Raw genomic sequence first — 13,293 nt, forward strand, 5'->3', positions numbered from 1 at the left:
AAAAAAGCAAACGACGGCAGGGGGACTAAATATACTGCCACTGCAGTGCCCTTGCGCATGTCGTTGACTCATTGTGAGGTCCAGTTAGACAGACATCCAAATCCTATCCGAAGACCCGACCGGGACCCTCCCCGGTCATATTCGCCTCGGCCAATAGTTCGCGCATACCCCTGGGGTCGTGATGGTCCAGTCTCCATCGATCATCACCAGCAGCAACGGCACAGACAAACAAGCACAGCAGAGAACATAAGACTCAGTGAGTCACAAACAAAAGAAATTGCAATTCGTCAAAGTCTCCAACGCCATATAATACAGTGACACTTGCTGCCAGTAGGCTCTGCTTTCCCCTGTCTTCTCCTGTCAGTGTGATCACTCCTCCCTCAATCCAGGTTTCCCCCTTTCCACTCCGCTTGAAGCCAGGTATCTGTCCAGGGGAATATACCAATACAGCTAAAAGCAGCAAGGCAATCGCAGACGGCAGGCTCTTCTTTCCAGGCTCGCCATGTCTTTTCAGTCCTCCCATCTCAGTGCCATCCATCAGGGACCGTCACACTCAATGGGCCCCCCTCGCCCTCTTCGCGCCACCACTCGCCTCGGAATCGCCCCGCGGCCGCTTGTTCCCCGGCTGGAAGTCGCCAGCACCGGGGTTAAGCCCACCTCGACCTCCCCCCCGTCCACCTCTTCCACCGAACCCACCCCGTCCACGTCCAGCCCCACCGCCACGTCCCGGTACGGGAATGGCACTCCTTTGACCTTGCATCTGCCCCTGCGCCGGAGGTTGCTGGCCCTGTCGCTGGCCCGGCTGTTGACCCGGCTGCTGACCTGGCTGTTGACCCGACTGCTGATTTGGTTGCTGTCCCGGCTGTTGGGCTGGCTGCTGACCCGACTGCTGATTTGGTTGCTGTCCCGGCTGCGGTAGCTGTTGGCCCTGGTTCTGACTCTGGCCGGCAGGCTGGCTCTGGGCGAGGGCAGCCTTCGCGAACGGATTGGAAGCCGGCGCAGCGGCGGCAGCAGCACCAGCGGCAGCGAATGGGTTGCTGGGAAGAGAACTAGCAGGTCCACCACCTGCGGCAAACGGGCTTGGTTGTCTATTTGCGTTTGTCCCCTCCTTGGCCTCTGCACCCCCTGTCGGCACAGAACCTGGCTTCGGAGGTAGCAGTCCGCTCCCTGGCGGCACAAGTTGCTTCGACTCGGGAGGTCTGGCGCCGCGACCTTGGGTACCTAACGTTTCGCCTCTGTTAGCCATGGGGTTCGCTGATTTTGTAATCGGGACTTTTAACCTACCTGTATTGGAAGCGGCGGCTTGCGGAGCGGGAGAACCCGGCATCGCGCGTGGCGTCGCGCCCTGTCCTCCTATGGAGGGACGCGAGGGCGTCGCCTGGGGTGCAGGGGCCGGCTTGGCATTCTTCGCCTCTTCCCACACCTCACCGACCGGACGCTGCGGTGTTTCGGCCGCAGCTGTGGCCACGACCTCGATCTTAGCGTTCGCCGTTCTGAGCTGGTTATCCTTCATGCTGATTTGGAGCGCCGACTTCTTAGACGCGAGCGTCTGCCCTTCTTCACGCGCACTGCTGATCCTCTGCTCAAACTCGCTTCGTAGGTTAGCTTCCACCTTGGCCGTCTGTTCCTCGAGTTTCTTCTTAAGATTGGCGGTGAAGATGTTCTTCGCTGTTGGATGCGTGACGAGAAGCTTCCGGACTTCGCCGTCCGGTAGGTTAGACAGATCCACCGCAGCGGCTGCCGGTGTGCTCGCCGCCGGCGTCGATGGCGTCGCGTCGGCATCTTGCTTCTTAATCGGAGTCGCAGCCGGCGGTTGCTGATCTTGCGCCGCCGGTTCCGCCGTGCTCGTGCCCTGCTCGGCCTTCCAAATCACCTTCTCCTGTTCCAGCTTGGTCTTGAACTCCTGCTCCAACTTGGCCCGGTCCTGTCGAAGTTTGTCGTTGAGCGCGTTACGCATCTTGTCCGACCGTTCCTTCAAAGTCTGCGCCATGCTCTCCTCGACTTGCTTGGCTCGCTGCTCGAGTTCTGTCGCCCGCGTCTCGGCAGCCGCAATCTTAGCTTCAAGCGCCTGGCGCTCTTCGCTGGACAAGGCCTCGGCGGTCGGTCCCTCTGTCACCTCCCCGTCTTCGGCAGACCCAGCCCGCTGCTGCTGCTGCTGTGTCTGTGAGACCTCGGTCGTCTTGCGGATGGCCTCGTCCCTCTCCGATACCGCAACCTGGAGCTCGGTCCGCAGATTCTGCAGCTCCTGCTCGGCCGTCTGCTTTTGCGCCGAGATGGATTCCAGTTCGCGTCGGGCATCGGCGAGCTGCTGCTCCAACTGGGCGACCACGTCGGCCGAGGCGGACGCCGACGTTTCCATCGTAGCCTGGCCGCTGCCGGCCGCCGCGGCGGCGGCTTGGTTGGCTTGGGCCTCTTGCTGCAGCCGCTGCACCTGCTGTTGGAAGTTTTGAATACTCTGCTCGAAATCCGTCTTTTGGGCCGTTGCCGCCTCGAGCTCTCGTTTGGCCTCGTTGAGCTGAGTGGTCGTGCCTTGCAGTTGCTCTTGCAGTTGAGACAATTGTGCTTCGTGGGACGCACCCATGCTGGTTCTGGCCTGTTCAAGTTCGGATCGTGTGGCATCGAGTTGCTCCTGGAGGCTGTTCTTCTCTGCAATCGCTTCGTTCCTCTCCCCGGACAGCTTCTTGGAGCGATCCTTGAACTGGTCCGTGAGCCGCTGGCGGGTATTTAGCCAGCCGGCCCGTTCTGCCTCCAAGGACTTTTGAGCCTCTTCGGCCTTCGCCTTGAGCTGCTCCTCGGATTCCTTCAGCGTGTTCCTCTCCTCTTCCAGTGTCGCAATCGTCTGCTTCAGCTGTTCCATCTCTGCAGGGTCCACGCGGCCGTACTTGGTGAGGATGCCCTCGGTGCGCTTCTGCCATCGGTCCCGGTCTTCCTGGATCTGCTTGATCTCCTCTTCCAGGAAGCCCTTCTGTGTCTGGAACTCCTCAATCCTGGCCTCGAGCGGCTGCACCCTGCCTTCGAGCTCCTCGATCTTGGCGCTCTTCTCAGCGATGAGATTGCGCGCCTGCGCAAGCTCGTTCCGCAGCGTGGCGCTGCTCTCGCGATACAGGTTCAGCTCGTGGAGTTTATCCATCAGGTCCTTGTGCGCCATCGCCCCCTGGCCGCTTTCGGCTTGCGCACGCCTCTCCTGGTCCAGCTTGAGGCGCGTCTCCTCGAGTTGCGACTGCGCGTAGGATAACTGCTGCTGCAACCTCTTGGACTCCTGCTCCTTGAGGTCGTACTGGACTTCGAGAATGTCCTTCTCCCGCTGGAGGTACGAGTTGAGCTCCCGGAGGCCGTCGGTGGCGCTGTCGACAGAAAATTCCGCGCCTGGTGTACCGTCGGCATTGCCCGAAGTGCCGCTGGTCCGGTTCTGCTTGAGGGCGGCGAGCTGTGCGGTGATGCTCTCCATTTGCTGGTGCAGAAGCTTGTTTTGGGCACTCGCGTCGTCCCGTCGGGCTTTGAGTTCGGAAATCTCCTGTTCCAGTTGCTGGCGCCGCTCGTCCCAGGAACCCTGGCTCTGGGTCAGGGCCACCTTGGCCGACTCGGCCTCGGCTCGGAGCGAGGCGGTTTCGCTCTTGAGCTGGTTGTATTCGCTTCGGAGCTGCTGCGCCTGCTTCGCCGCTTCGGCGTGCTTGACGAGTTCGTGCTCGTAATCTTGCTGGGCCTTGGCGGTGATCTCGGCCTGGGAGCGCAGGTCTTGCTGGTGATACTTGGCCGCTTCCGAGTATCGCTCGGCCACCTCCTTCAGCCTAGTGACCTCCTCCTCCAAGATGCGCTTCTCGTCCTCGAACCGCCGGGCGACCTCGCCCTGCGAATCCCGGATGCCGGACAGTTCCTTGTTCGAGCTGGCCAGCTCCGTCGACAGGTCCTCGACCCGCTGCTCCAGCTCCTTGATCTTGGCGTCCTTGGCCTCGACGATGGACTCCATCTCTTGCCTGAACTGGTCCTGCGACGCGGTGAACTCTGCGAGCGCCTCTTCGTTCTGCTCGCTCAGCTGCTTGTACTGCTGGGCTTGCTCCTTGGCATTCTCGAGGTGGGTCCTGGCCAGGTCCAGATCGCGCTTGAGGTCGGCAACTTCGTTGATCAGGTCGCGCACCTCCGCTTCGGCGGCGTCTTGGTCGGCCTGGGATGACGGCTCCGCGGCTGCAGCCAGCATGCCGGGGCGCGGGGTCGGCCGCGGCTGGAGACGGCCGTAGCGCTCCTCGGCACTCCGCAGCTCGATGGTGAGCTCATCTACGCGCGACTGGAGATGGTCGCGGCTCGTCTTGACCGATACGTGTTCCTCGCGAATCTGACTGAGGTTGGCCGAGAGCTCGTCGATGCGCTTCTGAGCCTCCTTGGCGTCGAACTCCTTCCGCAGCTGAAGCCTCTTGCCTTCCTCGACCTCCTCGGCGAGCTTGCGCTTGGTGGCGGCCACCTCGCTTTCAAGGGACTCGATCCGGGACTGGGTCTTTCGCCGATTCTCGGATTCGGCAATGTCGTGTTCGTTTTGGAGGGATTGCTGGGTGGCGAGGAGGCTGTTGAGGCGGGCTTTTTCCTGGGTCAGGTTCTCGTTGTCCTGGTTGAGGCGATCCTGAATGTCCTTCCAGAGCTTCTTCTCCGCCTTGAGGTTGGCCGTCTCGTTGCGCATGCTCTCCAGCAGGCCGCGCGCCTCGATCAGCTCCTCGGCCACCTGCTGGGTGCGAATGTCTTGCTTGGCGGCCGTCTCGGAGAGGATCTGGCTGCGCTTCTGGAGCTCCTTGTTCTCGGTCTGCAGGGCCATATAGTTGGAATGCAGCATCTCGTACCGCTCGGAGGCCAGGGTGAGCTGGCTGTTGATCTTGGCGACCTCCGCCTGGAGCGTGTTCTTCTCGGTCGAAGTCTTGTCCACCTGCTCCCGTAGGGACCGGCGGATGGCTTCGGCGTCGTCTCGGTACGCGTCGAATTGAACCTGCAAGTCCCGGAGGGCGGCCTGGGGCGAGGCGCCGCCGCCGTCCTGCTCCGACTCGATACTAGCGAGCGCGGGACGCTGGCCTTCATCCACCGAGCTTCCGAGGATGGAGGCGAGCTCGCCCGCCGAAGCCTTCTGCTGGAGGAGACGGCGGAACATGTCGCGTTCCGACTTGTAACTCTCCATGGTCGTCTTGAGGGACTTGGCCTCGTCGATCATGTTGGCGAGTTCGCGTTGCAGTCGCTCGACGGCCTGGTGGTCTTCGACGGCCTGGTTCTTCGCAGCGATGGCCTCCTCGCTCTCCATCTGCTCGGCGAGCTCCCGGGTGACCCTGAGGAGTTCCTGGTTCTTCTCCTGGAGCTCCTGGATGTCCTTGAAGACGACGAATTTCTGGGTGATGAACTGGTGGGTGTCGGACATGTCGGTAAGGGCGTCCTCGGTGACCTCGCCGCGGGACAACTGCTCGAGTCGGTAGGTCTCCTCGCGCGTCAGCTGGTCCAGGCCCTTCTCGCGGGCGTGCATGTTGAAGACGAGCATCTGAATCTGGGTGCCGAGGTCGCGCAGCTGAGAACGCAGAATCTTGGCCTCGGCTTGGACGTTGGAAAGCGAGCCCTCGGCTTTCCTGGCGGACTTTTTGGCGGCGTCGCGCTCCTCGTAGGCCTGCTGCGATAGCTGCGACATCCTGGCCATCTCGGCACGGAGGGTGTCGGCCTCGCTCTGGAGCTCTTCAATCTCGGGCGTCTTGGCCTCCAAGACGGCAATCATGTTGTCCAGCTCCTCGGCCAGCTGCTGGTTTCGGCGCTTCTCGCCGGCCAGTTGGCCCTTGACCTTGTAGAGCTCGTCGATGGCCTGGGTGGCGGTGATGGCAGACTTGCTGCGGATGGAGCCCGGGGTGGCGAAGGGCGAGGCGGCGCGGGCGATGAGACTGTTGCCGCCGTTCGGGCGTGGTGTTGAAGGGACGGAGCCCGGCGGGGCTGCGGCGGCGGCGGCGGCGGCGGACGGGGCCTGAGCCATGCGCACGTGTAGTTCGTCCATCTCACTCTCCAGCTGGCTGACGCGCTCTTCGAGCACACGGCAATTCTCCTTTTCGCTCTCGAGCTCCTGCTGGAGGCGCTTGAGTTCGTTGACGTGTTTCTGGTTGAGGGACTCGCGCTCGGTCTCGAGCTGCTGGACGCGTGCCTTGTGGTTCGAGGTCAGCTGGTTCGCCATGTCGACGAGGCGCTGCTTGCTCTCGAGCTCCTGCTTGTAGCTCTCCTCGGTGCGGGCAAAGGCTTCCTGCTGCTGCTGTAGCCTGGTGAGGGCCTCCTCGGCCTTGTTTTGGGCGGCATCGAGGCGGTCACGGAGCTGCTTTTCGCCTCGCTTCAGGGTCTCGAGTTCGGATTTGGCGTCATCATTCTGGCGTTGGAGCGATGCGATTCGGGTACTCTTCTCTTTCCGGTACTTGAGGGCTTCCTCGCTCTTCGTCTTGAGTTCGTTCTCGAACCAGTCGCTGTTGCGGCGAGCGAGATCCAGCTGCTGTTGCAGCGACTCTTCGCGGTATTTCGCACTGCTGGCAGCAGCCTGGGCCGTCTGTAGGGACTGCTGCAGGGAGGTGATCTCCCTGGTGAGTTGGACGTTCTTCTGGTGTTGTTTGGTGAGTTCTTCAGAGAGTTCCGCATCGCGGGCATTGCGGGACTCGAGAAGTGCCATGTTCGCACGATTGGAGGACTGAAGCGACTCGATGCGGTCTCGTAGTGTCTTGATCTCGGAATCGTTGTCGGAGCCCCTCGACTTGAGGGTCTGAAGTTCGTTTTCGACATTTTGACGAGTGGTTTCTAGATAAAAAAGGGAAAGCATTCCATCAGCCGGGCGTTCTCTCTGTCGTATACGAGGCAATTTGATGCCAGAAGCAATTGCGTACCTTCCTCCCGTAGCTTCTGCCTAATTTCCTCCACTTCTTTCAGGGCCTTGTCGGCGGTTGCTTTCGCGTTTCGGCATCGTTCCTCGGCGTTACGATGTGCACTCTCCAGCTCGACATCCACCATTAGTTTCGCATTGTATAGCTCATCGAATTCGTTCGCTTTGGCGACAACGGCTTGCAGGAGTGACGCGACGAGGTCATGGGTGGGGTCGGTGGTGACGGTCTGGACAGTCGACTCGGGCAAGCCGAGGTGGCCAGCGACCCGGGCGACATCCACCGCAGCAGCTGCCATGACTATCTAGCTCCTATTACTGATTGCTCGACATCGGATTCGATATGGCGGGGGGTGAGGCTGGTCGGTGAATACCGCGCCGTCTGTGCTGGTCTTGCTCGGTGACGGGAGCGAGACCCGGAAGGCGGGTCGGCGGGGGAAATAGGTCAACGGACAATAGAAGAAACAAAAGGGACAGTTGTACGTATTAAGGAAATAGGAAGGGGAAGAAAGGGAAGCGAATGGGTTGTCTTGTAAAGAGAATTGAGAGGCTTTTGGTCGCGCTCGCTCGTTGCCTATGCCTAGCAAAAAGGTTGTTTTCTGAAGCAATACAAAGGACGAGGCTGCAGGGAGGTGGTGGTTGGGCGTCGGTCGAGGTTCAAAGGAATTTTGGACCAATCAATACGTAGAGGTGGGGAGCTAGATCTGCCGGGGATTTCCCGAAGCGCATTAGTCATCGAGGGCAGCGTACTAGATTACTAATCGTGTGAGAATGCGAGATGTTGCACTTTTTCACTCACTCATCTCACCGGATCCATCATCTCCGATGCGATGAAGGAAATCTGGGATGCTGAATGCTATCGCTGTCAGTACCAAAGCTCTGTATGCTCCTGCAGAGCTGTTCTGTGTTCAATTTGAGAGGGCGACAACTATCCGATGACGAAGACGGAAACTAACCCTCAACTTGGACTTCAAACATCACAATGGTTGCACTTATATCCCACAACGACACGATATACACCCTCTACGCGCTTAGGCTATGTACTTTTCAAGTGGAATTCGTAAAGTTATCCACCGAGTTTAGACCCCAGGGCGATATCCTACGAAAACGGCGAGACCTCGACATGAGGCTGCGACTCAACACCTTGGTCGACTCACTGCACCAAGTGCAGACTGACGGCTCTGGGATTGCAACGACAAGGTGATAGCAGTGAGTTGTGTGAGGTGAGTGTATATGAATGGTCCATGGCATTATATAGATCTCATATCTGTTAACCCTAATAGTTTTAACTACGTGAACTGTCTTATCGCTCTCGACTCTAACCCGTTGGACAGCCGTCATATTGCGGCATTTAAGCCATTGGATTCGAAATGACATCTCCTCCAAATATTATTATATATACTTATCTAAAAACAGTCCCTCGATGTTATTGACCGCTTATCACAACCCCGTATTAATCGGGACGGTGATAAGAGTCGAGAATAATATACCCCTTCGTTATTCGGCACCCGGTGACGGGGAGTCGGGGAGTCGGGGTCGACTACGTGGGAGTCCCTACTATGGTGCCGCAAAGTCGGATTTATCCGTACGGGTTGAACCCCCGACTATCGCGTGGGCGACTTTTATGCTGCCTTATCTTACTTGAGTAGATTTTACCTGTGTCATGGAAGAGAAGTACGACGGGGAGTCTTTTTGGAATACTCGTGCGTCTTTCTGCCTTGCTCTATCAAGATCCTCACATCTGGGTGGACAAGGTCACAGGGGCCGTCTGTATGTACTTCGTATAGTGCGATGCACTATCCCTGAACAAACACGGGTAGAGAGGGTCTGCATCACTTGACTGGATCAATGGGTCTCTCGCCTAGTAGTAATCCGAGTATGTCTCAGTCGGCCGAATCTGACTCCGATTACTCCATGTCCCTATCCCTATCTCGTCGTGGCTTTCTTGCATCAGGGGGTGTCCTTGTCCTTGTTCTCTCTCTCCCCCCCTTTTCTGTGCTCCTCCTCCTTTTTGCACAGGTCAAGTCTAGTCCCACGGGTCGTCTTCAAAACACCAGTATGTACTAAAACACCATAGACGTTGACTTGGTCCGGCCCGTGAGAACTTGGAAGCTTACATGTAAATTAAAGTACTGACCCCCCTCCCCACAGCTTTCCGTCGCCAAGTGCCATACAACGTCACAAGGACCCTTGTTCACTGATATTGATGCCTCCTCGTCTGCCGTAGGGCGAAATTCAACATGGCAGTGCAGTGCATGTGCATACCCAGCCACCGCCCACCACCCACCACCCCAGACAACACCAACGAGACCAAGTGCCCCCAATCTGCCTGGAGAGTCAACCTCGCTAATCCACCCTATTACAGGCTTTATAGCAACCACTTGTGGGTCGCCACCTTTCAGGGCTGTCCAGTGTCTCGTTAGGAATCCCAGACCCTGGTCTCCTGTGTGCACCTATTGTATGCGGCACAACGTGCCTTGTCCTGCAGGAAAGCTGAGAAAGGCAAGCAACCAGGTAAGGCGTCTTGGGACGGGCACAAGATCCCCCCGGCTGCCAGCAAACAGAGATTAGAAAATGCACGTATATAATAGCTGCCCTGCTAGCTCTGTCGCGGACCTTCTTCCCTTCCTCGCACGTAAAGTCAACCCTCAAAATCTACAGTGGTGCTACATTCAGGTGACAGGTCTTCCCCCTGATCACCACCTCCACCTCATCTCGCCCAAGCCGTCCTAAGTCGTGGACCTCCCCTTGACCCCAGCGCCCACGATGAAGACCACACCCACCACAGCGGCCCTAGCCGCCGCTCTCCTCACCACCCTCGCCAGCGCCGCCGAGTCTGCGCAGCGAACCCACCTCTACAAGCCCGTGACACGCGCAAACACCGGCACCGCCTCGGCCTCCTCCCTGCTCCTCACCCGCCAGTCGGGATGCGGCTTCATGGAGGAGGTGTGCGACAGATATTGGTGCATGCCTTCCTACGCAGAGTGCTGCGGCATGGGCGACGGTGGTTTCTGCGGCGTGGGACGCTACTGCGACGGCCCCGGCTGTTGCCCCATCGGCTACGAATGCAGGGGCCCGCCCCAGGGCTGTGCGCCCGGCCACGCCATGTGCGGTGACCGCTGTTACGACGAGAACGCAGTCTGCTGCTCGGGCGGCGCCTACGCTTGCGAGCCCGGGTCGGTGTGCAACGGCGATGGCACGTGCAGTTTTGTTGGCGGCGGTGGCGGTGGCAGTGGCGGCGGTTCCAGCGGCGGTTCCAGCGGTGGCTCAAGCGGTGGTAACGAAAATGGCGACAATGACGGTGAAGATGAAGTTGAGGATGATACCGCTCCTCCCCCTTCCCCCCCGCCGCCCCCTCCCCCGCCTTCCTCCCCCGGCTCCCCAGCCTACCGCAGCCGATCCGCCTCCGCCTCCGCCTCCTCCCCCTCCTCCCGCCAACGACGACAACGACAGCGACAGCGACAATGACGACGACGGCGAGGTTCTTCCACCTGTTGCCACCACGGACTCTCCCACAACGCCTTCCGGGTCGGATACTGCTCCCACGGCCGCCGACATAGACGATCCCGACTTTCCCGACTCCAACATTCCTGATACCGATGACTCTGACAACAATGTCGGTGCCGAGTCCGACGATGATACAATTGGGTCCGGCTCGAGGGCCCAAGATGCCCCCGAGGACTTGAGCGAAGGGGGCTTTAACGGGCTCACCGGCTCGGCCGCCGGGCTTCGTCTTGACGATATCACTATGATGGCTGGCATGCTGGCCGCTGCTCAGCTGTTGCTGTAGCCAACTTATACACCTACGCATTGCGAGGGATGGAACTTTCACGACGGTCAACGGATAGCAGGTCGGGACAATGTGCACTTTAGTTCACTTATACCGTTTTTATTTTCTTTCGCAAATAGGATATTATAATACTACATGGTCATTACGTGGGATTACCTACCACAAGCTCATGGTCCGTTTGATAGAACATGTTCAATATATTGGCCAGCTACCACTGTCCTATTACTATCAATATTCCAAGAGCAAGACCAACAATTTCCCTCCTTTTCCTTTTCCCGGCCGTGAATAATCCAACTGATGCATTTTGTCCCAATGTCCGATGAGGCAGAGAGAAAATTGACATGAGAGACGCCTGTTAACTCCTCGCTGAAGATGGTGTTTTGTGAACCATTGAAGTGGAGAGACGACGTTTTCGAAACCCTGAGGAAAAAGAACACGAAAGAAAAGAAAAGAAAAGAAAAGAAAAAGGTCATGAAACGTCAAACCAATTTCTCCTCGCAACTCCTCAAAGACACTTGGTGCGCATCCATTCCACACTGCGCAGGCCCAGGTCGAGCCCGTTGCGCGCCCACCACTTGCGCACGCGCTCCTGGTCACCAATACTGTCCTCCAGCGCCTCCTCAATGACGCAAGGCCGGTACTCGACACGGTGCCGCCGGCCGTCCATGCCCTCCAGCTCGCCATGCGCGAAACCACGCCACCACTCGAGGACGTCAATGTGCTGGTGGATGGTGGGCTGTATGAGCACGTCGGCGTCAAAGACCATCTTATCGTCCCCCTTGAGCTGGCGCCAGGCCTCGAGCACCTCGACGCGGCCCCAGCGGCTCGCCATCTTTGCCACACTATCGCCGTGGCCGACGGGGATGCCCGAGGCGACCCACCAGCGGATCACGGCGACCTGGCCCTGCTGCGCGGCCCAGAGGAGCGACTTGCCCGGGCGGAGCACGATGCGGTCGTCCTGGGTGGCGGCGTCGCGCCACCACTCCAGCACCAGGAGGTGGCCCTTGCCCGAGGCCTGTTCGAGGGCCGCCTCGGTGAAGACGAGCGGCAGGCCGGAGCGGCGCCACCACCAGTCCAGCACGTGGACGAAGCCGTTCTTGGACGCGCCGTCCATGGCCTCGGCGTCGTAGAGGTGCGACATGTTTTCGTCGTCGTCGTCGTTGTCGCTGTTCTTGGCCCCGGTGCTGCTTCGGCCGTTGGTTCGGGCGTTGGCTCTCGTGCCGGCTCGCTTGGTGTCCGGGCTGGTGCTGGCGCTGGAGCTGACACTGGCACTGGTGCGAGCGCGTGCTTCCCGGAAGATGCGCGACCCCCTCCAGTAGTCGAGGACGTCCGGGCGGCCGTAGTAGGCCGAGGCCTTGGTGGGGAGGACCTTGCCCTCGAAGGCCTTGTAGAGGTCGGGGCGGTTAGCCTCCATCCACGAGAGGACTTGGATGAGGGAGAAGCGCATGATCAGCTTGACAACCAGGTAGGGCAGGTCATGGAAGTTGGAAGGCGATTGGAGCAGCTTCTTGCAGATGGAGGAGGTGTCGCAGGTCAGGACGAGCCACTCGAGCTCGTGTTCGTAGACTTTTAACGGGTCGTTGGGGTTCTTGGGGTGGCGGGACCACGGCTGCGGCATGGGCAGGCTGGTGTAGATGCCGAGGGCCTGGGCGAGCTCCCAGTCTTGGGTGAACTCGAGGATGATGGTCCAGATTTCGGGCGGCAGCTTGGCGTTCACCTTGGGTGTGCCGGAGAAGAAGAGGCCGAGGTTCTGGGTGACGACATCGACGTCGCGGCCGAGGCCCATAAGGTCGGCCTGGTTTTTGATGATGCTGAGCACGTCGTTGAAGCCGGACCAGTCGACGTTGCGCTTGGGCGATTTGGGATCGTCGTTGTAGGTCCAGAGGATGGGTGGCATGGGGCGGATCCAATGACACTTGCGGTGGATCTTGCTCATGTGGCGTTTGGTGACGGGGTTCTTCCACATGTGGGTGCTCATGCCGGGTATGAGGAGGATCTTGTTGGAGACGTCCCAGCTCCGGAGGACCTCGAGCAAAAAAGTATCGGCTATACCGGCCAGCATCTTGGCCATGGTATCGGCGTCGATCGGGGCGAGGACCATGAGATCGGCCCACTCGACGAGTTCGAAGGCCTGCTGTCGGTAAAAGTCCACGTCGTGGGCGGCGTCCGAGTCGGCGGCGCCTGTGGGGTCCGTCGGCAGGGAGCTCATGGGTCGGTTGGGGATGACGGCGACGGTTTGGCTGAGGCGGGGAATGACGTCGTCGACGATGGCGCGCATCTCAAACGAGGAGTTTTTGGAGAGACGGACGACGAGGGCGTTGGCCCAGGATGTATCGCGGGGACCGGTGGCGGCCACGAGGAGGTGGAGTTTGCGATCGCGCGGCTTGAAGTGGAGGGACGAGGAAGAGGAGTTGCTCCTCTTCAAATGGAGGAGCATATCGCCGGAGGAATCCATCGCTGCATACCTGCCTGCTCTGCGGCGAGGGTCGGTGGTTCGGAATGTCTAAATTATCTGGACGGTCGGACGATGCGAACAAGAGGGCGTAAAATCTTGGTCTCAAAGGGCGCACAGGTCATTCGGACGCCGGGAAGATGTCAGGGGAGTACCGACGCCGTAAAAGAGATGGATGAGGAAAGGTTC

At 59.4% G+C, this 13,293-nt stretch overlaps 5 protein-coding genes across 5 annotated transcripts; 3 read left to right on the top strand and 2 right to left on the bottom strand.

Moving 5' to 3' along the window:
• Positions 1 to 67: 67 nt before the first annotated feature.
• On the bottom strand, positions 68 to 7,161 carry ACRALDRAFT_2058934 (uncharacterized protein; the record flags this gene model as incomplete). The annotated part of the gene is made up of 3 exons (XM_071021859.1): positions 68 to 1,221; positions 1,285 to 6,783; positions 6,870 to 7,161. The coding sequence occupies 3 exons, from the start codon at positions 7,159 to 7,161 to the stop codon at positions 554 to 556; spliced, it is 6,459 nt and encodes a 2,152-aa protein (XP_070874538.1). The 3' UTR covers positions 68 to 553.
• Positions 7,162 to 7,682: 521 nt separating this feature from the next.
• Positions 7,683 to 8,149, top strand: ACRALDRAFT_1064400 (uncharacterized protein). Its single transcript, XM_071016962.1, has one exon. The coding sequence runs from the start codon at positions 7,845 to 7,847 to the stop codon at positions 8,064 to 8,066; it is 222 nt and encodes a 73-aa protein (XP_070874539.1). The 5' UTR covers positions 7,683 to 7,844; the 3' UTR covers positions 8,067 to 8,149.
• Positions 8,150 to 8,525: 376 nt separating this feature from the next.
• Positions 8,526 to 9,595, top strand: ACRALDRAFT_2019274 (uncharacterized protein; the record flags this gene model as incomplete). The annotated part of the gene is made up of 10 exons (XM_071019965.1): positions 8,526 to 8,565; positions 8,594 to 8,636; positions 8,683 to 8,918; positions 8,965 to 8,981; positions 9,014 to 9,078; positions 9,115 to 9,198; positions 9,265 to 9,309; positions 9,351 to 9,442; positions 9,466 to 9,522; positions 9,546 to 9,595. The coding sequence occupies 10 exons, from the start codon at positions 8,526 to 8,528 to the stop codon at positions 9,593 to 9,595; spliced, it is 729 nt and encodes a 242-aa protein (XP_070874540.1).
• Positions 9,449 to 10,710, top strand: ACRALDRAFT_2047737 (uncharacterized protein; the record flags this gene model as incomplete). The annotated part of the gene is made up of 3 exons (XM_071021538.1): positions 9,449 to 10,174; positions 10,248 to 10,648; positions 10,680 to 10,710. Exons 1-3 carry the CDS (start codon positions 9,629 to 9,631, stop codon positions 10,708 to 10,710), a joined length of 978 nt encoding a protein of 325 aa, XP_070874541.1. The 5' UTR covers positions 9,449 to 9,628.
• Positions 10,711 to 11,157: 447 nt separating this feature from the next.
• On the bottom strand, positions 11,158 to 13,089 carry ACRALDRAFT_2104555 (uncharacterized protein; the record flags this gene model as incomplete). The annotated part of the gene is made up of 2 exons (XM_071023191.1): positions 11,158 to 11,818; positions 11,960 to 13,089. The coding sequence occupies 2 exons, from the start codon at positions 13,087 to 13,089 to the stop codon at positions 11,158 to 11,160; spliced, it is 1,791 nt and encodes a 596-aa protein (XP_070874542.1).
• Positions 13,090 to 13,293: the final 204 nt, after the last annotated feature.

Source organism: Sodiomyces alcalophilus (genome assembly GCF_042370955.1).
Source record: "Sodiomyces alcalophilus JCM 7366 unplaced genomic scaffold ACRALscaffold_4, whole genome shotgun sequence".
Classification (NCBI taxonomy): domain Eukaryota; kingdom Fungi; phylum Ascomycota; class Sordariomycetes; order Glomerellales; family Plectosphaerellaceae; genus Sodiomyces; species Sodiomyces alcalophilus.

Bases quoted from the DNA above. Each gene is read 5' to 3' on its own strand.
- ACRALDRAFT_1064400 (XM_071016962.1), top strand. From the start codon at position 7,845: ATGGTTGCACTTATATCCCACAACGACACGATATACACCCTCTACGCG.